At 54.6% G+C, this 24,628-nt stretch overlaps 2 protein-coding genes across 7 annotated transcripts; one reads left to right on the top strand and one right to left on the bottom strand.

Annotated features, from left to right (window-relative positions):
* Positions 1-528: 528 nt before the first annotated feature.
* Positions 529-6,581, bottom strand: PIH1D1 (PIH1 domain containing 1). 4 transcript variants are annotated; one of them, XM_019798197.2, is made up of 10 exons: positions 6,265-6,581; positions 4,424-4,517; positions 3,999-4,065; positions 3,421-3,600; positions 2,255-2,316; positions 2,086-2,167; positions 1,504-1,633; positions 1,217-1,292; positions 743-886; positions 529-653 (listed from the first exon to the last, which is right to left on the bottom strand). In XM_019798197.2, the coding sequence occupies exons 1-10, from the start codon at positions 6,321-6,323 to the stop codon at positions 612-614; spliced, it is 936 nt and encodes a 311-aa protein (XP_019653756.1). In that variant the 5' UTR covers positions 6,324-6,581; the 3' UTR covers positions 529-611. The 4 variants fall into 4 exon arrangements, with proteins under 4 accessions (XP_019653756.1, XP_002917890.1, XP_011221515.1 ...); XM_002917844.4 differs by lacking the exon at positions 6,265-6,581 and adding an exon at positions 5,406-5,542; XM_011223213.3 differs by lacking the exon at positions 6,265-6,581 and adding an exon at positions 5,355-5,484.
* Positions 5,422-18,608, top strand: ALDH16A1 (aldehyde dehydrogenase 16 family member A1). Of its 3 annotated transcripts, none has more exons than XM_034638966.1 (17): positions 5,422-5,553; positions 10,181-10,283; positions 10,678-10,804; positions 11,594-11,772; positions 11,861-11,938; positions 12,273-12,454; positions 12,543-12,695; positions 13,174-13,359; positions 13,587-13,682; positions 13,893-14,029; positions 14,211-14,316; positions 14,405-14,535; positions 14,832-14,999; positions 15,293-15,494; positions 16,862-17,047; positions 17,362-17,484; positions 18,567-18,608. In XM_034638966.1, exons 1-17 carry the CDS (start codon positions 5,464-5,466, stop codon positions 18,591-18,593), a joined length of 2,274 nt encoding a protein of 757 aa, XP_034494857.1. In that variant the 5' UTR covers positions 5,422-5,463; the 3' UTR covers positions 18,594-18,608. The 3 variants fall into 3 exon arrangements, with proteins under 3 accessions (XP_034494857.1, XP_002917888.1, XP_034494858.1); XM_002917842.3 differs by lacking the exon at positions 18,567-18,608 and adding an exon at positions 18,045-18,327; XM_034638967.1 differs by lacking the exons at positions 14,832-14,999; positions 18,567-18,608 and adding an exon at positions 18,045-18,327.
* The last annotated feature ends 6,020 nt before the right edge of the window (positions 18,609-24,628 follow it).

Genomic DNA, 24,628 nt, shown 5'->3' with positions numbered 1-24,628 from the left:
GCCCCTCCCCGTTTGTGCGCTCTCTTAGAAAAAAAAATAAATGGGGCGCCTGGGTGGCTCAGTCGTTAAGCATCTGCCTTCGGCTCAGGGAGTGATCCTAGCGTTCTGGGATCGAGCCCCACATCAGGCTTCTCTGCTAGGAGGCTGCTTCTTCCTCTCCCACTCCCCCTGCTTGTGTTCCCTCTCTCGCTGGCTGTCTCTGTCAAATAAATAAATAAAATCTTAAAAAAAAAAAAAAAGGCATCAAGGGGGCCACACCAAACATGGCCTGGGTGCTAGGCTGAGGGGCTGGGATCTTCTCCTGGGGCACTGGGGAGCCAAGGAGGGGACCTGAAAAGAGGGGAGAGTCTGCTCTGGGACCGTGTGGGACAGGAGGGGAGAGAATGGAGGACAGGAGGCCGGGGAGAGGATCTGGAGGGGGAGAGACTGAGGCCAAAGCTGGGGCAGTGACTTCTCTGTGACTCCAGGACCCAGTCCAATGTCCCTCTTCCCTCCCACTCCTCATGTACTCCTAGCCAGACACAGAACAAAGGCAAAAATCTTTTATTTCAATTTCAGAGAAGCCCCCGCCAGCCTCTTCTCTCCACTTGGAAGCACAGGAAAAAACCCAGTCAAGAAGCCACAGACAGAAGGGGCATGGCCACCATCAATTGCTGAGGAGAGACAGGAAAAACAGAATGAGGACCAGGAGTCCAGGCTCCCCAGTACCCCCAGTGCACACCTCCCCCAACCCCTCAGGTACCTTTCTCTTCCAATGGAAGGCTGCCTTGCTCTCCTCAGAGTTGATCCGCAGGGGGATATAGGCATCCAGATGGTACAGCTGCTGGGGGCCCCCTATCACCAGGCGGTTCTCCCCAATCTCCAGCGACAGCCCCAGAGCTCCATCCTGGGAATACAGAGAAATAAGCCCACCCTTCCTTTCCTAGCAATAGGACAATAATCACATGGACCAGGGAGAAAAGCCTCCTGTGTTGGGATACCATATGTCTAATCCCCCAGGAAAAAGATGAGAGGCAGTAATTACAAGTCCCCATGACTAAGCACTTACCTCAGGACAGCCCCAAAAGCAGACCTGAAGAACCCATGGCAGGCAGCTGTACTCAGGGGACAGCGCTAACCAGACTCCCACAGGTCTCGCAATGAGCCCCACTCACTCCCCCTCAGAGACCCCAACCCTTCCAGACCTTTCTCCAGCTCTGGTCAAGCATGAACTCACCAGTTTGGGGAGGTCAATTTCAGCCAAGAGGAGGTCAGGGGCTTCTAGCCAAAGGTTCAGGTGAGGCTTCTCTGGGCTGGGGAGGAACAAGACCCACAGTTGAGGAGAGCCCACCAGGTCCTTGCCAGGGCTCATCCTTCCCTTTCTTCCACCTCTGAGCCCTGCTGCCTCGGGAGCCTTCTCAGTGGGAGTGCTGCTTCTCCCCTTTCTGGGTTCCCAGAACCCCCAGGACACTGCTTCCTATGGGGAGGGAGAGACGTGAGAGAGAGAACCCATCGAAGGCCCACCCTTCCTCAGGTCTCAGGGAGTGAGGAATATACAGGTTTCCCAGCTCCTGGATCCGAGGACGCTGCTGGGAGCGGATATTTTGCTGGGAGATGGAGCCCAGGAAAGGCCGGTTCTTCAACATGCGCCACTCTGTGGGTAGGAAGCTCAGGGTCACAGGTGGCACAGGTCAGGGTTCCCTTTGCTTCCCTAGGGGTAACGACAGCAAGAGCCTCGGGAAAGGCTCCAACCCGCCTCCGACGACGCCAGGAATCTGGCCACACCCCCAAGCTTAGCCTTAGGAAATCGGCCCACCTTAGCCCTGCCCTTCCCGGGGTACTTGCCCCCCCCAAATCTGTCCCCCAGGAGATGCTCCTGGCTCCGCCCCCTGACTATCCAGACCCCGCCCCTTATCTGGTTCCTGGGCCAGCCCCGCCCCCGCCCCATCTCCATCCCCATCCTCAACCTTGGGAAGCCTTCTCCCTGTCATCCACAGGCTAGGGACCAAGAAAATCCCTGCCCACACTTCCCACCACCTTTTCCAAGGGCTGCCGCCGAGCTGCTTCAACCCCTCTAGTCCCCACTGGCCCAGGCCCGCCTCTCACCTGGATTCAGCTGCAGGCTGTATTTGTCCTCAAGGCCCTCCCTGGCAATGGTGACCACCAGCTCTCGCAAGAAATCGCTGTTCTAGGAGTGAGAGAGGGAGGCTGCGGGAGGGCTCCAGATGGAGGGAGAGGCCCCGGCCCAGGCCTCACCCGCAGCCCCGCCCCCAACCTGCATCCTCCGGTAGAAGTCGCTGTTGACAGCTACGTCGTAGGCGGTACAACCCTGGCCTTCTGTGGGGAGAGAAAGGGGGTGAGACCCCCAGCCCTCCGAGGGAACCCCACCGCCGGATACAGACAAGGCAAAACCAATGACGGCCAGCAGCCCCAAGAACCAGAGAGCCCCAGAGACAGTGAGAAAGTAAGGGCTCAAGACTCGCACTTGCCAGTGTGGACTCATACCAGCCTCTTCTCTTCCCCTCGGGTCCTTTCCCACCATGCGCCAGCGCTGACCTTGCCCCTTCCCTGCACACAGCCCTCCCATGGCTCCCCAGCACCCCAGATGAAGGTATGTGTCCTTTGGCATGGCGCACTGGAGACCCTGTATGGTCTGCTCCTCCCACCTGGAGAGAAGCTCACTTCTCTGTTAGAGACCTGGTCCCTTTAAATTTCTTCCAATCTCTCTTGATTACTGATCAATCCAATTCAATCACTCTCCAGCCTCTGGACTCCTCTGTCCCCTCTGCCTAGAACCCTCTTCTCTGTCTTGGCCTGATAAACTCCTCCTGTTCCTTCACATCTTATATCTGACACCTCCTCCTCCAGGAAGCCTTCCTGGACCCCTCAGTTTGGATGAAGAGCCTCCACCAAAGCAACACAAATCATACCATACTGAAATCACATCTGTCCCCTCCACCCTCGCCTAAGACTAGAGTGTCTCAAGGGCAAGTTCTGGGTATGATCAGTCCCCAGGGCACTGCCTAGAGCGTGCTCAGGAGGCTTCCCAGGACATATGTGAATTGAAACACAAGCATATAGAGACAGAAACTCAACAGAGACAGGTGAGACAAGGCAGAGATTTAGAGGGGGGGGAAGGGTGAGGAAGGAAATAGAAACAAGAGTGAGAGCTGGTCCTGCCAGCTGATAAGGACACCTGCCCAGCTCTCCCTCACCATGGGGTAGGTCAGGGAGAAGTGCCAGCCTGACCAGGTGGGCAGGACCAGGACTGTCCCCTGCAGCATGTACTGGAGGATAGGCATATGTCACAGAGAAAAGGATAAGGTCAGGAGGGCCAGATTTCTGGCTCCTGAGGGGGGAGGGTCCCGGGCCCTGGATCTTGGATCCTCAGGAGGAAAGGACCTAGGGAGCTAGATCCCCAGGTCCTGTGAGGGCACTGACTTGCATCCAGTTCAGCATGAGGCTCTCCCAGACTCATGGGGATGCGAAACCCAGCTTGGTCTTCCTCCAGCATTTGAAGCAGCTCGTCCTCAGTCACGTCAGCCGGAGGAGGGATGGAAGGAGAGTGACAGATATTGATGAACACCTTCCCTTCAGGTGAGTTGGTCTTTATGCAGAAACCTGGCGGAAATGGGTTTGTCCTGAGTGTCTGCCTCTCCAAGCATCTGGGTTTCCATCCATCCCCTCCTCAGTCTCTGTTCTTCTCTTGATCTGTCCCCTCTTTGTCCCCTTCTCTTGATCAGTCCTCTGTTTTCTGGGTCTGTTCCCTGCCCCATCCCCTGGGATCTCTGCATCTCTTTCCGTCTTTGAGCCTCTTCCCCCTAGTCATGCCTATCCTCCTCCTTTCTTTAGATCTTGGTCCCTTCCCTGCTCTCTCTGGATCTCTGTCACAACCCCCGCCAAGGCCTCTGTACCCCATTACTGTGCCTCTCTTCTGCCTTTGTGTCCCCTGCCCCCAGCTTCTATCCACCTCTCTCTGAGACTCTCTCCCCCTCTCTCTGGGTTTCTGCTTTTCTCACCAGGTTGCGGTTGGATCTGTGTAGATTCTGGTCTGCTTGTCTGGGCTTGCTGGAGCTCCTTGGAGGCCTGTGTGAAGGAAAACAACAACCTCCATGCTGGCCTCTGTGCTATCAGACCCTCATTTGTTCTTCAAAGGTTTGTCAAGAAATTTTATGCATATGAAATGAACACAGAATAGGGCACACTATGTCCCTCTCCTTTGAGGACCCCTAAAAACAACGCCAACCCCACTTGCATTTCTCCCAGAGCCTAGCACACGTGGGAGTTAAGCAATTACTATTCCATGTAGTGCGTTCTGCGAATGTAGTGCCGTCTCTGAGCACCCGTCGGCTTGCATACACACACACACACACACACACACACACACACACACACACACAAATCCCCCGGATACCCAGGGACCCAGGAACCGGTCAGTCCTCACCTGCAGCAGCAGCTCCTCAAAACGCGCGGTCTCAGCGCCCATCTTCTCTGCCTCGCGTAGCTCCGGCACCAGCAGCTTCGAGTCCGCCATGGCCCTGAGGAAGAGACCTAGGCGTCCTCAGTAACCCCAGCGTGGCGGGGGTTGGGGAGACCCTGGCCAGGATCCGAACTGTGAGGCCTGCTGCCGGACCCACAGCCGACTCCTGACAGCCACTATTCTGTATGAAAATCTAAGAATCTGGCCTGATAATATAATTCCACTCAGACCAGATATGGCTGTCCAGTGTGTTTGGAGCCAATAGTTCCAGATGCTAAGTCCTCTGTGCTAAACGTGTAAATGACAGCCACACTTCTAGTCTCTGTAACCAAGGACTTCAGCAGACCACGCTTCCTTCTACCTCAAATGTTCAAACACCAATCCTGCAATCTCACTACATTCCGACCAATCATAGTCTAAGGCTGAAGCCACGCCTCTCACCTAAACCAATCAAAACTAAATGCTGAACCTAACTTCTGAATGCCACACTTCCTGTGTCGCTTAAAGCTATACTTCTCCTTCCAGACTACGTTTGGCCAAGCTACTGGGCAGCCCAGGCTGGCACACTTTCAAGACCTTAATTTCAGTGTCCATCCTAAAAGACTCCCTTCTGACCTCTGAACTATCGCTTCGTCCCAGAGCTCGATTCGATTCCCTAGTAAATATACTAAGGACTATAAGCTGAACTTCCTGTCCTCAGTATGAACAGGGTAGAGAGAAGATACACCAATACGGCCACGCTTTTAAATCTGGAAGCTTCCTAATTATTTGCAAGGAACCCAGATTTCCGTCCCGTCCCCGCGGCCAGCCCCGCCTCGCTTTGAGGATTGCGCTTGCTCCAAACCACATTTCCCAGCTTGGGTGTATGGGCGGGGCCACCGGGTTACGCTCTCACTCTCTCGTAGCCCCGCCCCCTGAACTGGAGTGGGCGGTGCCGCCCTTCGACCTCAAGGTTCCAAGCAGAGCGCCCCACACTCCTTGGTGGAAAGCGGCCGGGGCGGGTGATGGCTGCGACGCGTACAAAGCCCAGCGCCCGAGAGATCTTCACCACGCTGGAGTACGGACCGGTGCCTGAGAGCCACGCATGCGCACTGGTGAGGGGCTGCCGTTCGGCGCTGCCCATCCCCCTCCCCAGGTCTCCGGGTCCCGTTTGGCGCGCGGACTCCCGTGATCCACCGCGGCAGCTCAGCAGCTCCGCCCTTCTCGGTTCCCGTGACTCTGGCAACCCCTTAGGACCCACCCTTGAAGGGCGTTCCCTTGGTCCTTTGCGGCTGCTGCCTCTTAACCCTTCAGTCTCTCCCCTTGTTTTGGACCCTTTTTCTTGTCCCCTGCTCCGAGCTTGCGACGTTGTTTCCCCGATGCCTCGGAGTCCCTGGAGGGGCTTCTGTGATTCTTCAGGGGCCCCCTCCAGAACCTCCCGTGAATCCTAGGGACTCGGAATTCCTGTGTGGCACCCTTATCTTCCAGGGACCCTCAGAATAGCCATGGACTATCCGTGATTCCTCAGAGCATCCTGCGGCTCCCATGGCCCTCTGAGCCCCCCCCGCCCCGAGCTCCTGTGGGGGCCCCCGTGGTTCCTCAGGCCTCCATCAGTACTGGCGGGGCTCCTAGGATCTTGGGAACCCCAGGTTAGCTCAGAACTTACTGTAACCATGTACAGCCCCTCAGAATACCCTCCTGGGGCTCCCATGATTCTTCAGCCCTTCTTCAAGTCCTCATGAGGGTCCTGTGATCCCTCGGGGTCCCCCAGAACCTCTTGTGGTTCCTGTGGATAAAATAGGGTATCTCGAATATTCTGTAATTACCTAGGCTCCTCAGAACTCCCGTCATGGGGCGCTCCTGGTCCCACAGGGTCTTCTAGCATCCAGGAATGAGAAGCTTAGGCTGGAACAGTGGTCCAAGTGGAAGAAGATGAGACCAGAGCCTGGAGCGGGCTGTGGAAGTGGGTAGATGGATAGGAGGGAATGAGGCAGAGATACAGGAGGAACGGTGTGGGGAGTTGAGAGGGCCAGGCAGTGTCCGGGGTCTGGCTGTCTCTGCCCATCCACCACCACCACCAGTGGTGAACCCAGGAGGACTAGGGTTTCGGGGAAAGATCCTGAGCTTGGTTATCACATAGTGAGAGTGTGAGGGACCCAGGGACAGCCTTGGGCTTGCGCAGGCGTCAAATGCTGCTTGGGCTCGAGCCTTTGAGTCTGGACACAGAGACCTGGGAATCACCAGTATAGAAAGATAGCTGAACTGTGGGAGTGAGGATCTGGGTCAGAGAACAGACAATTCCCACACTTGGAGGTTGGCTAGAGATGGAATATACTGAAATAGCAATAATGTGATCATAGCTTATATTTACCAGGAGCTCTCTGTGTGCCAGCCTCTGTGCTCAGTGTGATCTCATTTAATCCCCAGAACAGCTGTGAGAGGGGATTATTGTCATTATTTTAGTGATAGCACATGGAGGCCTAAAGGGGTAAGTAATTTGCCCATGGTCAACATAGTTTAAAAGAGGTGAAGTTGAGATTTGAACCTGAGCCCTCGGATTCCACAGCCCATGGTTCCCCCACCGCCTCCCAAGCAGGGTCTCAACCTTCTAATGTGTGGGCCAGACTCAACCAGCAAACTGTTTTCTTTGGCCTGCATTTTATTTTTGAAAATGTGAATTAGTGGTCAACTAATTCCCTGTAAACATCCAGGAGGATTCCAGCTTCTTTTGAAAATAAAATCCCAAAATTTGGCAATGTTTGGCTCCCATTCCCTGACAAAAATCATCTGGATTCAATAGTGAGTCTTTTCAGACAAGTCATGAGTTCCCAGTCTCCAGCAGCCCCTCTTCTCACACTAACATGACTTGCCAGGACCCTGTGGGCATTCTTTTAGGGTTTTGTTTTTCTTGGGTGGGGGGAGTTTGCAAACTTCCACAGAGTACTTAATACTGCTGGTTACCTATCCCTCAGCTTCAGGAATCACCAACATTTGGTCCAGTGTTGTTTTCGTTTGTTTTCTCTCTTTTCTGGAATGATTTAAATCCCAGATGTCATGTTAGCTTCCCAGAAATATTTGAATTCCCATTTCTAACAGATAAGGACTCATTTCGTAACATAACCACCTAGCCTTTTTTTTTTTTTTTTTAGCGAGAGCGAGAGAGAGAGTGTGTGAGGGCTTGAGTGAGCATGCAAGCTGGGGAAGGGGCAGAGAGAATCTTAAGCAGTCTTCATGCCCAGCACAGAGCCTAGGAGGGGCTCGATCTCACGACCCTGAGCTGAAATCAAGAGTCAGACACAAGTGACTGAGCCACCCGGCGCCCCCACTTACCATTTTTCACTCTTCACATTAGCGGTCTCTCTTTACTTTTTTTTTTTTTTAAGATTTTATTTATTTATTTGTCAGAGAGAGAGCGTGTGCACAAGCAGGGGGAGCGGCAGGCAGAGGGAGAAGCAGGCTCCCCACTGAGCAAGGAGCATGAGGCGGGACTTAACCCCAGGACCCTGAGATCATGACCTGAGCCGAAGGCAGATGCTTAACCGACTGAGCCACCCAGGCGTCCCAACGGTCATTGTTTAATATCATCCAATGCCCCAGCTCATGTTCATACGCCCCTAACTGTTTCCAAAATGTGTCTTTCTCTGGGGGTATTTGAATTTGAAACTTCTGACTCATCATTTGACTACAAAGTAAAATGAGAAGGGTCAGTTGTCAGGGCAAGAAGAAAATCGGGAGAATGTGGCTTTGGGATGCTAAGAAGAGAGCAGTTGTAGAAGGAAAAAGTGGAAAGCATGTCCTGGATTTCGCCAGAATTTAGGGAAGACAGGACCAGGGAGAGAAACATGGGCGGACGTGGAGGGTGGGGTGCAGTGAGATTAAGAGGAAATCCTACATAGTGCTGCTCTGGGTATATAAAGGGCATGGATGCATTTAATCCTCACCACAGCCCTGTGAAGTAGAGAGGGGCTGTGATTATCCCCATCTTCCAGATGGCTTAGCCGAGGCCAGAGTATTGTAACACCCTGGCTGAGGTTGCCCTGTAAATACAAGAGCCAAGATTCACCTTCCTAGCTCCAGGGACTCTACACCAGGCCATCCCGTTTGCAATGCCTGTGTGCTCTGCCTGGGGCTCTGGTAGACACATCACAGCCAAAGAAGCTGTGCCTGGCAGGCCTGTGTCTTCAGCGGGGGTCCATACTGCTCCCCAAAGAGATGACCGCTGAGGATGGAGGGAACGCCATCACACAGCCGGGTGCAGGAGCCACCTGGCTTAGAAGCCCCACCTTCCACAAGGAACCCGATACTGCCTGATAATGGTGTCATGGGCATTGCCTCCAGGGTTGTAACAAGGTATGTGCCCAATCGCAGGAATGCAGAGCGCTCCAGAAAGCCCCAGTGCCTTGGCTTCTCATTGGATATTTATGGCGTGTTCCCAGTTTTCCCAGTCAGGTGGGGTGGACCATTCAGGGGTCATTGTTGCCTGGTAATGCAGCTGAATTGTCTCAGGTTTCCTGAGAAATAGAAACTCACCTGAGCTCCTTTCTCCATGGACGAGAAAGGGTTCTATTAAGCCACATTTCAAAGTCAGTAGGACAGGGGTGCCTGGGTGGCTTAGTCAATTAAGCGTCTGCCTTCGGCTCAGGTCATGATCCCGGGGTTCTGGGATCAAGCCCGCATTAGGCTCCCTGCTCAGCGGGGAGCCTGCGTCTCCCTCTCCCTCTGCTCCTCCCCCTGCTTGTGCTGTGCTCGCTCGCTCTCTCTCTCTGTCAAATAAATAAAATCTTAAAAAAAAAAAAAATCAAGAGACAAAGTTAGTAGGACAGCCCTCACATATCTCTGGTGAGAATGTAAAATAGCTCAGTGGTTCCTCTGTAAGTTACTCATGGAGTTGCCATGTGACCCAGCAATTCCCCTCCTGGGTCCATATCCCTAAAAGAAGTGAAGACAGGTGTTCGAGCATGTTCCGAGCAGCATTATTCACAATAACCAGAAGGCAGAAAAAAACTGAATGACACTCACTGGTGATAAATGGGTAAACAAATGTGGCCTGTCCAGACAATGGAATATCGTATAGGTGTAAAAAGGAATGGAGGTTATTGTTGTGGTGGTTGTTGTTTTTTAAGGGGAGGGCAGAGGGAGAGAGAATCTTAAGCAGGGTCCACGTCCAGCCCGGAACCCAACGTGGGTCTCGATCTCACAACCCTGAGAACATGACCTGAGCCAAAGTCGCCGGATGCTTAACCGACTGAGCCACCCGGGCACTCCACAAACGGAGTATTGATACATGCTACAACCGGTGAGCCTCAAAAACAGCATGTTGGATGAAAGAAACCAGCCAAAAAAGTCACAGATTGTAAGGTTCTGTTTCTGTGAAATGTCCAGAGTCAGCAAATCCATCGAAAAAGGAAGCAGATCAGTGGTTGCTGGGGGCAGGGGGAAGGGAGAGTGACTGTCTAATGTGTACAAAGTTTCCTTTGGGGGGGATGGAAATGTTCTAGAACGAGATCGTGGTGATGATGGCACGTCCTAAATGCTGCTGAATTGTACACTTGAAAATGGTTCATTTGATGGTTTTTGGTTATAACATATTTTATGTTTATGGGTTATTTTCCTTCTGTACAGGACAAGAATTGGGGGGGGCAAAGGGGTGCAGGTGTCCCACTCCCAAAGGATTCTGGGCAGAAATTGAGCTCCCCCAGCTGCCTCCCAGACCCCATTCTGAACAGTCTTCGCCTCCCGCAGGCCTGGCTGGACACCCAGGACCGACACTTGGGTCACTATGTAAACGGAAAGTGGTTGAAGCCAGAACACAGGAACTCAGTGCCTTGCCAGGATCCCATCACAGGTATGAGGTGTCTCCCAGCTGCTATGGGAGGGAGACGCATCTGTACCACCAGCTGTACCAACAACAACGCCCCATTCCCTTTGCTCAGGGCCCTGAAGCCAAGGAGTAGCAGTGGGGGAAGAAGGCCAAGATTTCTGGCTCTTCCTGTTTGCAGTCATTCTAATTATGATTCCCAGTCCCTGTGGATGCTTCTTGAAGTCACTCTCTACTAAGATCCCTTCCTTGATTATGGGAGACAGCCAGAGCAATGACCAACAGAGTTCTAATAGAGCGGGGCTGGGGACCAGCTTTCCTGCCTTGGAACCACCTGGGCCCTAGAAATCTTAGCCCCCTCCAGTTCTGTCATGGGCTCCCCCACTCTTCCCATCTGAGGTCCCTCCCTTCATCTCTGCAGGAGAGAGATTGGCCATTTGCCTCCAGGCACAGGCTGAGGATGTGGTGGCAGCCGTGGAGGCAGCAGGGACCGCGTTCGAGAACTGGAGTGGACTCCCTGGAGCCTCTCGGGCCCAGCATCTGCTCAGGTGACACAGTTGAGGTGTGGGCCTTGGGAGGTTGGAAGGACTTCATCCCCCAGCATCCACTTGAGACCGTGGGAACGAAGGCTCTATTTCCCGATGTCTCGATGAATTACTTGGTAGCTAAGGCTCCTATTCCCAGCATGCCTTCGAGCCTGGAGCAGCTAAAACATCCATACACCGGGACTAGTAATGAGGAAGCTCTGTTTCCCCGAATAGCCCCGGGGCTCATCGATGCTCCATTTTCCCAGCCCCAATGCCCATTTTCCAGCATACTCTTGGGGCAACTAGAGACAAAGTTTGCATTTTCTAAAATAACAGTTGGGATTAGAGGTTCAACTTCTTTTTTTTTTTTTTTAAAGATTTTATTTATTTATTTAGCAGAGCGAGAGACAGCCAGCGAGAGAGGGAACACAAGCAGGGGGAGTGGGAGAGGAAGAAGCAGGCTCCCAGCAGAGGAGCCTGATGTGGGGACTCAATCCCAGAACGCCAGGATCACGCCCTGGGCCGAAGGCAGACGCTTAACGACTGCGCCACCCAGGCGCCCCTAGAGGTTCAACTTCTATTTCCCAGCACCTTTGGGGGTCGCAGGTGGCCAAGATCACAGGGCACCCTCTGGTTTTGTGGTTCTTGGACTACGTTTCCCATAAATCTCTGGGGCTCTCCACCCCTGGTAAATGAGGGGGATGCCCCCAGGAGATCGTAGGGATTGTAGTCCAAGTACATAGGGGGTGTTCCAGGATTGTCTGACTGAGGGGCAGTGGGAAATGACTCTCCCCCTGGCCTTCTCTGCAGGCTGGCCAAAATGATCCAGAAACACCAGCGGCTCCTGTGGACCCTGGAGTCCCTGGTTACCGGGCGAGCCGTTCGAGAGGTTCGAGACGGGGATGTCCCACTGGCCCAGCAGCTGCTCCAGTACCATGCAGTCCAGGCATACACCCAGGAGGAGGTGCTAGCAGGCTGGGAGCCCATGGGTGAGAAGGAGGAGTCCTGGCCCCCAGCCCCTTCCTCTCTCATGACCTAGCAGTACGTGCCCCAGTCCCCTTATTTTTATTCTTACAGGAGTGATTGGTCTCATCTTGTCACCCACATTCTCCTTCCTTGAGATGATGTGGAGGATTTGCCCTGCCTTGGCTGTGGGTAATTGATGGGCTGGGTCTGAGGCAGGAGGGTGCTGGGGGCCTGGACCCCTGGGTCTGAGGGAGGAGGGGCTAGGGGGTCTGGACTCCTGGGTCTGAGGGAGGAGGGGCTGAGGGGTCTGGACTCCTGGGTCTGAGGGAGGAGGGGTTGGGGGGCCTGGACCCCTGGTCTGAAGGAGGAGGGGCTGGAGGGTGTGGACCCCTGGTCTGAGGGAGGAGGGGCTGGGGGGTCTGGACCCCTGGGTCTGATGGAAGAGGGCGCTGGGACCCCTGGGTCTGAAGGAGGGGGCTGGGGGTCCAGACTCCAGGGTCTTTGAGCTGCCCACCTTTTCCAGGCTGCACTGTGGTGGTCCTCGTACCCCCAGCCTCCCCGACACCCCTCCTCCTGGCCCAGCTGGCAGGGGAGCTAGGCTCGTTCCCAGGAATCCTCAATGTGATCAGTGGTCCTGCCTCCCTGGGCCCTGTCCTGGCCTCCCAGCCTGGAGTCCAGAAGGTGACCTTCTGTGGAGCCATCGAGGTATCTTCAGGGTTGGGAGGGGGACAGGACGTGGCTGGGAGGCCAGAAGCCCCCTCCCTCGGCTGAATCCGGTGGGGGGGTCCTGCAGGAAGGACGTGCCCTTCGGCGGACCCTGGCAGGCAAGGGTGCCGAGCTGGGCCTGGCACTGGGGGCCGAGTCGCTGCTCATGCTGACGGAGGCGGCGGACGTGGACTCGGCCGTGGAGGGCGTCGTGGACGCGGCCTGGTCTGACCGCAGCGCGGTGAGTCCTGTGCACTCGTGGGCCCCCAAGTCCTGGGGGTCATGTGTGTCCATCCCCAGACCTCAGGGCCTCGTGTCTCTCCATTGATTGTAATTTTTAGTTCTTTGTGTCTCACATTCTCTCTCTGTGACAGTGCGTGTGCGGGGCTCCGCATCACCTCAGATTTCTCAGTCTCCACGTCCCGGCTCTCCTGTTTCTGCAGGGGGCTCATGTGTCTTGTTAAAGATTCTCTCCACTTTTCTGAGTGTGCGTGGCCCTAGTTTTCCAACCTCTGTCTTCACTCTGAATCACCAGCTTCTGTAACCTCACCTCCTGCCTGGACATGGGGCCTTGGTGCGTCTCCAGGGTCTCCAGCCACTCCTCCTTGACCCTGCTCTGATCTGAGTATGTACGTCCCCAAGTCTCAGCCCTCTGTGGGGGCCTGTCCCCTCAATGCGGGCTCTGACTTTGGCTGCCCTGATATCCCCCTTCCTAACAGGGGGGACTCAGGCTCCTCATCCAGGAGTCCGTGTGGGACGAGACGATGAGGCGGCTCCAGGAGCGGATGGCGCGGCTTCGGGGTGGTCGAGGACTGGATGGGGCCGTGGACATGGGGGCTCGAGGGGCTGCCGCACATGACCTGGCCCAGCGCTATGTGCGTGAGGCCCGGAGTCAGGGCGCACAGGTGAGCAAGGGGCACAGACTCCACGGTACGAGGGGAGGAGGGACCTGGAGACCTGACTCCTAGGGCTGAGGGAGGAGAGATTGGGCCTGGACTCCTGGGTCTCAGGGAGGAGAGACTGGGAACCCGGACTCCTGGGTCTGAGGGGGGAGAGACTGGGAACCCGGACTCCTGGGTCTGAGGGAGGAAGGGCTGGAAGTGAACTTGTCAATCTGTTTCTTTCTCTTCAGGTGTTCCAGGCTGGTGCTGTGCCTTCAGACAGCCCATTCTTCCCCCCAACTTTGGTCTCCGACCTGCCCCCGGCTTCCCCATGTACCCAGGCAGAGGTGAGCCCTCTAGGGCCCTGGAGATCCTATTCCATCCACCCATCTGCACCAGACCCAGGCAGCAGCACTATGCCGGCAGAGGCCCCAAGGGGGTGACCACTGGGTCTAGGTCTGGGGGCTGCTAACTATCGTAGGCCGGTCCCCTAATGGCTGGGATATTGGAGGGAGGAGCCGGCCAGGCCACCTGAGCTCCGTCATCACCCCTTCTAGGTGCCCTGGCCCGTGGTCGTGGCCTCCCCATTCCGCACAGCTAAGGAGGCCCTGGCCGTGGCCAACGGGACCCCCCGAGGAGCCAGTGCCAGCGTGTGGAGCGAGAGACTAGGGCAGGCCTTGGAGCTGGGCTACGGGTCAGTTGGCTCCTGCTGGGGCACAGGAGGCAGCCTATTGGGGGGATCCAAGTTTCTGCTCTTTCTCTCAGTCTCGAGGCCTCCATCTAACTCTCTCTGGGTCTCTGCCCACTCCACCTCCCTGACTCCCGGCCCCCCACAACTTTCCGTTCTTGCTCACGTCCCCCCTCTCTCCCCACAGGCTCCGGGTGGGCACGGTCTGGATCAATGCCCACGGCCTGCGAAACGCTGAAGTGCCCACAGGTGGCTGCAAGGAGAGTGGGTCGTCCTGGAGCGGGGGCCCTGATGTGAGTGCACCCCTCCTTGGCCCCGTCATCACCCCCTTCAACCACCTCGTGCCCGCCTTGCATCCTTTTGACACCGTCCCTCTCCCAGGGTCTGTATGAGTATCTGCGGCCCTCAGGGACCCCCGCCCGGCTGTCTTACTTTTCTGAGAATCTGAACTATGGTACCTTTGGCCTTGCCGTCCCCTCAACTCTGCCAGCTGGCCCTGAAATAGGACCCAGGTGAGCCATCTCAGGGGCTGCAACTCCCAGAATCCCTGGGGCGTGGAAGGGGAGAAAGGAAGTTGTGGCAGGCTCCCCATGACCTGGAGGGGGGGGTTCATTAGAGCAATCTTGAGGGGTCCCCAGGTGCTGCCCAGAATTGCATTGTGTGTCTCGTGGCTCCACACCCACCCCTATGCCTGAGTCTCAGTTCTGCTAAATGAAGGACTGTGCTCTCCCAGAGGCTCAGTGGGGTGCAGTAGGGGGTCTGAGTAGACCTGGCCTCTGGACCCACCCCATGCCTCACCCCGCTCTAGCCCAGCAACCCCCTATGGGCTCTTGATCGGCGGCCATTTCCAAGCTCCTGGGGCCCGGAGCTCCAGACCCATCCAGGATGCGCAAGGCAATTTGCACGGCTATGTGGCGGAGGGCGGAGCCAAGGATATCCGAGGGGCTGTGGAGGCCGCTCACCAGGCCGCCCCTGGGTAAGGAAGTCACGTGGGAAAACCCAGAGGTCATGGGGCATTAGAGAGAATAGTCTGAGACCCCCAAGGACTAGTAGTATATGGGGTCTGCGTCCCAAGGACTGGTGGGCTGTGAAGTCCGAGCTCCCAAGACTGACAGGATACGGGTCACACCCCTCATTCCCATCCCCAGGCAGATGGGCCATGGGGCCTGGAGCCCCATGGTAGGGGCTGCGGGACAGAGGAGGGACATCTGGAAAGAGCCAGGGACGGGAAGCTGACCCCTACTTTCCACTGTGTCCCCTCCCCCCCAGCTGGGTGGGCCAGTCACCAGGGGCCCGGGCGACCCTGCTGTGGGCCCTGGCAACTGCCCTGGAGCGCCGGGAGGCTGCCCTCACTTCGAGGCTGGAGAGGCACGGCACAGAGCTCAAGGACGCCAAGGTAGAGGTGGAGCTGAGCGCGAGGCAGCTTCGGGCCTGGGGCGCCCGCGCGCAGGCCCAAGGCCACGTCTTGCAGGTGAGAGGGTTCTGTGGGCTGGCAGGACGGGCAGCCTCGGGTAGTTAGAGCAAGGATTTGGGAGTGAGCTGGACTTGGGGAGAGAGAAAGAGAGAGAGCACGGGCAGGAGGGCAGAGGGAGAGAGAATCTCAAGCAGGCTCTGTATTGAGCACAGAGCCCGACACGGGGCTCGATCTCACGACCCTGAGATCATGACCTGAGCCGAAACCAAGAGTCAGACGCTCCATCACCTGAGCCACCCAGGCGCCCTTAATTCCTAGGTTTTAATTCGAGAACAGTGAAAGCATGTATCCATACAAGGATTTACACCCAAATTTTATAGGCGCATTATTCAGAGTAGCTGAAGACTGGAAGCTAGCTAGCGGTGGCTGGCCAGCTCAGTAGTGCGTGTGACTCTTGGCCTCCGGGGGAGTGAGTTTGAGCCCCATGTTGGGAGTGGAGTTTATTTTTAAAACAAATACGATAAATAAAATAAAAAGTGGAAGGAAGCCAAATGTCCCTTGGTAGGTTAATAGATAAACAAATTACGTTACATGCATAACAGTGGACTCCCACTCCGCATTCAGGAGCAAACAGGCCACTCCGTGGATGAGTCGCAAAGGGACTGTGCTGAGGGAAAGAAGCCAGATTAAAAAAATAGCGCAGACTATGTGATTCCGTATCTAGAAAATTCTGGAAAACACAAATCTATAGCGAGTGGAAGCAGATCAGTGGTTGAGGACAGAGAGGGTTCAGATAGAGTCAGGCGGGAAGGATCACAAAAGGGCACAAGGAGATTTTGGGGAGTGAAGTTCATTCTCCTGATTGTGCTGTGGTCTCTCCAATACATATAGATGTTCAAACCTACCAAACTGGGGGCATCCGGCTGGCTCAGTCAGTAGAGCATAGAACTGTTGATCGCAGGGTCATGAGTTCAAGCTCCATATCGGATAGAGTTACTTATAAAAAAAAATAATAATAATTGTGAAATTGTACCCTCTAAAATGCATTCAATTTAGTGAATTTCGATTATATTCAAGAAAGTGTAAAAAAAGATTATACACACACACAGAAACAAACCCATGGGCCAGGTTCTGAGCCCTCTACACACAGTAACTTATTTCATTTTAACAACAACCTCTGAGGCAAACACTGTTAGGCTCGTTTGAAAGATGGGAAACTGAGGCCCAGAGAGGTTAAGTAACTCACCCAAGGTCACACAGCTGGTGAGTGGCAGAGCCAATGGTCTGGCTCAAGTCTGCCCTGCACTATCATCTGGTGAATCATCGCTGGAGTTGTTACAGAGAAGCAAAGGTGGGGAGAGGAGGAAAGGGGCAGACGACGAGGCTCCTGTGCCCAGCCCTTGACCTCCTGCCTGTCCCCACAGGTGGCAGGGCTGAAAGGCCCTGTGCTCCGGCTGCGGGAGCCGCTGGGCGTGCTGGCCATTGTGTGCCCTGACGAATGGCCCCTGCTTGCTTTCGTGTCCCTGCTGGCCGCCGCCCTGGCCCACGGCAACACTGTGGTCTTGGTGCCCAGTGGGGCCTGTCCCATCCCCGCCCTGGAGCTCTGCCAGGTACAGTTGCCCACCTTCCTGCTGCTGCTCCCAGCAGCCCCTGGGGCAGCAGATGGTTGGAAGGTGCCCCAGGCCCTGCACTCACCCCACCCCCTTGCTAACCGTGGTAAACCCAACCCCCCCAATCCAAGCCTGCACTGCTCATGGACCCTGGGACCATTCTGTCCAGGCCTGTAGTGTTCGCCAGTCATGACCCAGGTCCCGTTCCTTCCAGGAGCCCCAAGGGCCCTCCCCAGATGCTCACTCCTCTCCCAGCCTGTTGCCTCCGGGGTTTCTGGCTCCCTTCCCACCCAATCCTCTCTGTTGTCCCCTAGGATATGGCAGCCTTGTTGCCAGCAGGCCTGGTGAATGTGGTGACCGGTGACCGAGACCACCTGACCCGCTGCCTGGCCTTGCACCAGGATGTCCAGGCCCTGTGGTACTTCGGATCTGCTCAGGTACCCTTTGCTTTGCTGTCTCTTCAGGGTCTAAGACCACACCAACAGCCTCTTTTCTGGAATCAAGGCAGTGCCCCCTTAGAGCTCCCATTGCTAAGGGGGAGACACTCCTTGGCAACCGGGTTCTGAGATCCCGCCCCTTTAGCACCCCCTTTGCTAAGGAAGGGGATCTCCTTAGCATAGCAACAAGGGCCTGCCATCCTGCCCGGCCCAAAGACCTCATCTCATTGGACGACCCATTGCTAAGGACCACACCCTAGTAGCAGAACCAGAGGCCTACAGTCCACCCTCCTGAGGGTAACAGGGAAACTCCTTGTCACCAAAAACGTCAGACCCCATTCCTTGGAATGTGGGCCGTTAATGGGAGGAAATCCCCTAGCCACTAAGGTCAGCCTTGTTTCCCTCAGCATCTGGAAGGTCAGCCGACTACAGATCGAGCATTGTAGCAACAGAGCCTAGGTCAAGCTGTCAGACCCCTCAGTAATAGTCCTTGCTGTCAAGGAAACAGCTGCTTGGCAGCCAAGCTGATGGAAGTGCCAATCCCCCTCTTCTCATGCCAGGGCTCCCAGTTTGTGGAGTGGGCCTCAGCAGGAAACCTGAAGCCGGTGTGGGTGAACCGGGGCTGCCCTTGGGCCTGGGATCAGGAGGCCAAGGGGGCAGGCCGAGAGCTGGGGCTGCGGGCAGCACGGACCAAGGCCCTGTGGCTGCCCATGGGGGACTGATGCCTGAGTGCCACCCGCCCTATCTTGGACAGAAGAGAGCTGGACCTTGACAGACACCAGAAGCCTGGAATTTGCTTCTATGATGACTCCCATGCCCTCCAATAAACTCTGACCAACCTTGGCTGTGCTTCTGAGGGGAGGAAGTGGGGGTGTAGCAACTTCTGGTCTGTTTGAGGCCATTCGAGTTCTGAGACTCAGCAGCCGGGTGGGCTGGCTCCAGTACAACACAGTGTTTGTGAAACAGATAAAGGGAACTCTGAGAAGCCCCGGGCAGGGCCCCAGGGCCTCTTGTCTCCCCCCTGGTCTTCTGCATCCTGAGGCTCTCGCTCTTTGATGTTCTCTGCCAATGCATTGTTTCAGGATCCGTGGTGTGCTGGTATAAACTAAAGCACAGTGGCTTTCTGGAATAAAATAAAGGCCCTGGTGAGTAACATTTGCCAATTCCCATGGTGTAAATGCTCCCACCATGTCAGATTTCCAGCTCCAGAAGACAGAACAACAAACAGGCTGACAGAATTCCTGAATTTTTAACAGTCCATCCCCGTGAGCCAATCTGAGCGGCTCCAGCACATCCCTGTTTTAGAATTCTTTTGGACGCCAGGAACCCATTCACTCTAGGGTAGGATAAGGGGGAATTTTCTGGAAGGCTATAGAGACATCTTACAGAAAATAGGGCAAGACATACATCTGAGGGGCCCCAGGTCCAGAGAACCCAAATGTAGGCAGGAACCAGGACAGGTCCTTTCTCTGTGGGCACATGATTTCTGGGGTCGGTCTGTCTTTCTTTCTTTCTTTCTTTCTTTCTTTCTTTCTTTCTTCTTTCTTTCTTTCTTTCTTTCTTTCTTTCTTTCTTTCTTCTTTTTCTTTCCTTTTCCTTTCTTTTCTTTTTGTTTTCTTTCTTTTCTTTTTCTTTTTTTCTCTCTGATCGCTGGGGCTTTTCTTTTCTTTAATTTTCTTTCCTTTTGTAATCTCTATACCCAACATGGGGCTCGAGCTCATGACCCCAAGACTGAGTTAGCCAGTCGCCCCATATCTGGGCTTTTCTATCCCTACTTGTCTGCTTCTGTCACCTCTTACAGCGATGTGACTTTAGGAAAGCTGCCTCACTGCTCTGAGCCTGTTTACGCATCTGTAAAATGGGACTAATAGCTCCAGTCAGACTGGTTGACTCAATGGGTACACGGGACACGTTTAATGAGTGTTCACTGCTTATTAGAGGTTGATTCTGTTGCGAGGCAAATGAGAATAGGCAGCCAGCCTCCTGTCAGTGTAAGGCTGGGCAGAATAATTACCTCTCCCAGGATCTGGACCTTTGGAGAGGAATGAGAGAGCTGGAGGAAAGTCCCTGGAAGACTCTAGTTCGTGTTTGTGGTTTGACAGTTCCCTCCAGGATTCCATGGGCTGCCTCGGTGTCCTTCCTAGTAATCCCGTTTCTTTAACTAGTCAAAGGCCACGCCCAGCCAGGTCCACACATCGCAAGCCCAGAGCACAGGCAAGTGTCCGCCCTGCTTCCGGGGAGAGGAAATCTGATTGGCCAGCCTGGGTCGGGGCTCCACCTCTGAGCCAATCGTCTCTGGCTGGGGAGGGTGGGTGGGCAGGAGCTCCTGGTCTGTGCAGCCATTCGGTGGGGCAGCAAATACCCATGCTGAGCTCTCTCTGTGAGTGAGGCGGTGTTCCAGGTGCTGGAGTGACAGCCGGAATCAAGACCACCCAGCCTCAGGACCCGATGTGCTAGTCGGTGAGAGGTGTATTAGGCTCCTGTCGCTGCTATAACAAAGTTCCTGGCTTAAGTAAAACAACACAATGTATTATCTTACAGTCCTGGACATCAGACGTCTGAAATGGGTCTCAGTGAGCAAAGATCGAGGTGTCAGTAAGGCTGCATTCCTATCTGGAGCTCAAGGGGAGAATCGCTTTCCCTGCCGTATGACCCTGCATTGCTTTTTTTTTTTTTTTTAAGATTGTATTTACTTACTTATTTATTTATTTATTTGAGAGAGCGAGTGAGCAAGTGGGGGGGGGTGACAGGGACAGAGTGAAAAGCAGACTCCCTGGCTGAGAAGAGAGCCCAACGCGGTGCTCAATCCCAGGACCCCAGCACCATGATCTGAGCCGAGGGCAGATGCTTAACCCACTGAGCCACCCAGGCGCCCCCCTGCCTCCTCTCGCCTCCCTCTTTCACTTACAAATACCTCTGTGATGACATTGGAGCCACTCAACCCACAACAATCTCCCCATCTCAAGGTAACTAACGAAGTCATATCTGCAGAGGCCCTTTGGCCACACAAGGGAACATTCGCAGGTTCCAGTGGACATCTTCGGGGGCCATTATTCTGCCCACCACAAGAGAAGACAGATCGAAAACAAGTGAGTAATTGAGAAACATTTGTTCAGTGAGACAAGGGAGCTAAGCCAGGCTGAACAGGAAGTGAGGCGAAGAGGGCAGGGAGCAGAGATGGATGGTATAACAGGGCGGGTGAGGCTTTGCTGCAGTAACAACCCCCAAACCTCTGTGCTCAACAACCACAAAGTTCATTTCTTGCTCATACTACTGTCCACGGGGGTGGCAGGGGCCCTCTGTTCATCAGAGCCAGGCAGGGACCTAGGCTGACAGAGGCCCAGTTCAATGTGGCTTCTGCCATTAGAGATCCACTCCCTGACCCGTTAATCCTTACCCAGAAGTGACACTTGTCATGGTCATTCTCATTTTATTGGCCAAAGCGAGTCATGTGACCATGCCTGAGTCCCACAGGGTGGGGTCCTGGACTCCTGCAGGGAAGGCTGGCCAGCGGATGGGGTGGCCAAGCAAGAGATTCAGAGAAGCACAGATGTGGAAGAGACCTTATACTTTCTCATTTACCACCTCAGCCTCCAGTTTGGCATTGAAGAAATTGAGGCTTAGTGAGGATAAGGGGCTGGCCAAGCTCCCGCAGTGACCCAGCCAGGGCTAGAGGCGACACTTGCCAGGTCTGATGCAACGAGACGTATCCCTGGAGTCCTCTTGCATGCCTGGCTCTGGCTGGGCAAAGCTGGAGGCCCAGAGAATGGTCAGACCCAGCAATGCAACAAGCCTCCAGCCCGTGCTGGCGAGACCCATAATCTGTGCAACTATGGAGGAGACACAGGACCCTGGGGGACCCAGGGGAGGCCTCATGCCAGCCTGGATTTGGAGCTGAGGGTTGAGGATCTGATCAAGGGTTTTGGTGGGGGGGAGGGGAAGGGAGAAGAGATGAGAAAATGGGTGGGGTGGCGGAAGGGCTGGAAATTTGTTGGAAGGTCAATGGGGAGTCACAGAAGTTGTGTGAGCAGACGAGAGGTAGGCTCGGCTCTGGTTGGAAGAACAGACAAAAGCTAAGATGACAGGTACTATAACAATAGAGGAAGCTCAGGGCACTCGAGGCGCCCAGAGATGGCACCCTACCCAACCCGAGTGTGTGTATGTGAGGGAAGGAAAGAGGGGTGGTGGCTACCTTCCCAAGGAATGTGCCATGGGTGTTGAGGGTTTTTTCCAGCTTTATTAAGGTATGATTGGCAAGTAAAGATTATACCTATTTCAGATGTACAACATGATTTTTTTTAAAAGATTTTTTATTTATTTATTCGACAGAGATAGAGACAGCCAGCGAGAGAGGGAACACAAGCAGGGGGAGTGGGAGAGGAAGAAGCAGGCTCCTAAAGGAGGAGCCTGATGTGGGGCTTGATCCCATAACGCTGGGATCACGCCCTGAGCCGAAGGCAGACGCTTAACCGCTGTGCCACCCAGGCGCCCCACAACATGATTTTTTAAGTGATGAAACGTGAAGACTTAATACACCTACATGTTGTAAAATAGTTACCATAATCAAGTTAATGAACATGTGCATGGCTTCACAAAGTTACCTTTTTGTGCCTAATGAGAACATTTAAAATCCACTCTCTTAGCTCAATCCAACCGGAAACTAAATTCAGATATATCCAAAAGCAAAACAAACTTCTAGGAAATTTCAAATATACAATACAGTATTGATTTTTGTTGTTGTTGTTTTGGTTAGAGAATCTTTTTTTAAATTATTTTTTGAGACAAAGAGAGAGCAGGAGCAGGGGCAGAGGGAAAGGGAGAGAGAGAATCCCAAGCAGGCTCCGCGCCCAGTGCAGAGCCCGAGGCAGGGCTCCATCCCAGGACCCTGTGATCATGACCTGAGCTGAAATCAAGAGTTGGATGCTTAACCAACTGAGCCACCTAGGCGCCCCAATGCAGTGTTGTTAGTTATAGTCACCAGGCTATATGTTAGATCCTCAGAATTTACTCTGTGCTTTTTGATCAATATCTCCCCATTTCCCCTACACACACACACACACACACACACCAGCCCCTGGCAACCACCCTTCTACTCTCTGGCTCTGTGAATTGACTTTTTGAGCTTTCACATATAAGTGATAGATTTCTCCCTCTGGCTTATTTCACTTAGCATCACATCCTCCAGATGTGTCCATGTTGTTGCAAACAGCAGGATTTCCTTCTTGTTACGGCTGAATGATATTCTATTGTGTGTATACCACATTTTCTTTTTCCATTCACCCATCCATCAGCAGACACTTGGGTTGTATCTTGCTATCGTGAATAAGGCTGCAGTGAACAAAGAGCTTTCTCTTTGAGAGACTGATGTCATTTCCTCAGGACAAAAATCCAGAAGTGGGATTGCTGCATCCTATGGTAGTTCTATTATGTTTATATTATTTTTTTGAGGAAACTTCATACCATTTTCCATAGTGGCTGCACCAATTTACATTCCCACCAGCAGACGCTTAACCAACTGAGCCACCCAGGCGCCCCAACACTTCTGTCTTTTTGGTGATGGCCATCCTAACTGGTGTGAGGCAATATCTCATTGTGGCTGTGATTTGCATCTCCCTGATGATGAGTGAGTGCACTGAATCTTGAAGGAACATGAGGATCTGATGTGGCTGGAGAGCAACCCAGGCCAAGGGGATAGCATGTGCAAAGGCCCAGAGGTAGGAAACAGCCTGGCGAGAACTTAATGGTTTGAATGGTCCCCCCCCCCCAAAAAAAAAAAAAGATACGTCCACGTCCTCACCCCTGGAACCTATGCATGTGACCTTATTTGGAAAAACAGTCCTTGAAGATATAATAAAGTTAAGGATCTCCAAACTAAGATCATCCTGTGTCACCCAAGTGGGCCCTACATCTAATGGCAAGTGTCCTTGTAAGAGACACCCAGGGGAGAGATGCTTCTAGAGAAGAAGGCCAGGTAAAGACACAGTCAGGGATGGAGTTATGCAGATACAAGCCAAGGATCCCTGCAGCCCCCCAGAAGCTACACTTAGCCCACACATCCAAGGTGGAGGTGAGCTGTGTCCCAAGGAGCCGGAGGTCAGGGCAGAGCAGCAGCAGGGAAGTCTGTGGGTGCAGCTCCGGGTGGGGGCGCCCTCTGGTGGCTCCACATGCACCCCTTGCCTGCCCCCCCACCCACCTCGCCCCGGGCCCCTTCTGTCTCTCCCTTTCCAGGGCCCATTCCACTCCGTCCAGGGCTCAGCCCTCCTCCTTCTGGCTCCTCTATCCATCTCAGACCGGTTTTCCGTATTCGAAGGGAGGATGAAGGCCCCAGGCTGGACCCCTCCTTGCCCTGTGGGCATTGCTACTGGCTGGAGGCAGCTCCCCTTTCGTCGTGTGTCCCAGCTGGGGCTTCGACCCAACTCAGGGCTCTAGGGCGCGAGTCCCGCGGAGGCGCCCTCAGCTGCATGAAGCGCCACCTGTCACCACCAGGTGGCGCCCCTTGCCTCAGCCTGATCCACCCCGGCTCACTGTCGCCCCCCAAAATTTCCTTTCGCTTTCGATCTCTGGCTGTCACCCGGCCTGGCCCCTTCCACGCCCAGCCGGGGCAAGCCTGGTGCGTGAGGAGAAATGGACTCCGGGTCCCCGAGGGGCGGGGCTGGGGTCCCCCTCCTGGCTGAGGGAGGAGGGATGGGGGTCAGGTCGCTGGGTCCCTGGCCTGCGGAGGGTTCCGGGGACCGGACGTCGGGGTTCTTAGAAGGGGAGATGAGTTTTCACCGTAACTGGGGCTCACGCAGGAAGCCCGAGGGAGTAGGAGGCGGAAACTTAGCCACATCAAGGAACCAAGGGAGGGGTGGGGAGGTGAAGGGGCGGGTGAGGAAGGGGCTGGGGTGTGGGGGTCTGAGACTCCCTCTTCTGTCCCTTCTAAGATCCGGCCATAGGCATGAGGGGCCTCCGGCCGAGATGATAGTGCTGGCGCCAGCCTGGAGCCCAACTGTGCGTATACTGGGGACAAGGCGGGGGAAAGGCAGAGCGGTACCAAGATGGGCAGAGCTGAAAGAGCAGATGGACAGAGGTGGGGGACATGGACAGGGGTGAGGGAGAGATGGACAGGGGTGGGGGATGTGCACAGGGGCGGGGAACATGCATA

The sequence above is a fragment of the Ailuropoda melanoleuca genome, chromosome 12 (genome assembly GCF_002007445.2).
Source record: "Ailuropoda melanoleuca isolate Jingjing chromosome 12, ASM200744v2, whole genome shotgun sequence".
Lineage (NCBI taxonomy): Eukaryota > Metazoa > Chordata > Mammalia > Carnivora > Ursidae > Ailuropoda > Ailuropoda melanoleuca.
The sequence above is the reverse complement of the archived record's forward strand: the minus strand, read 5'-3'. Positions and strand labels throughout refer to the sequence as shown.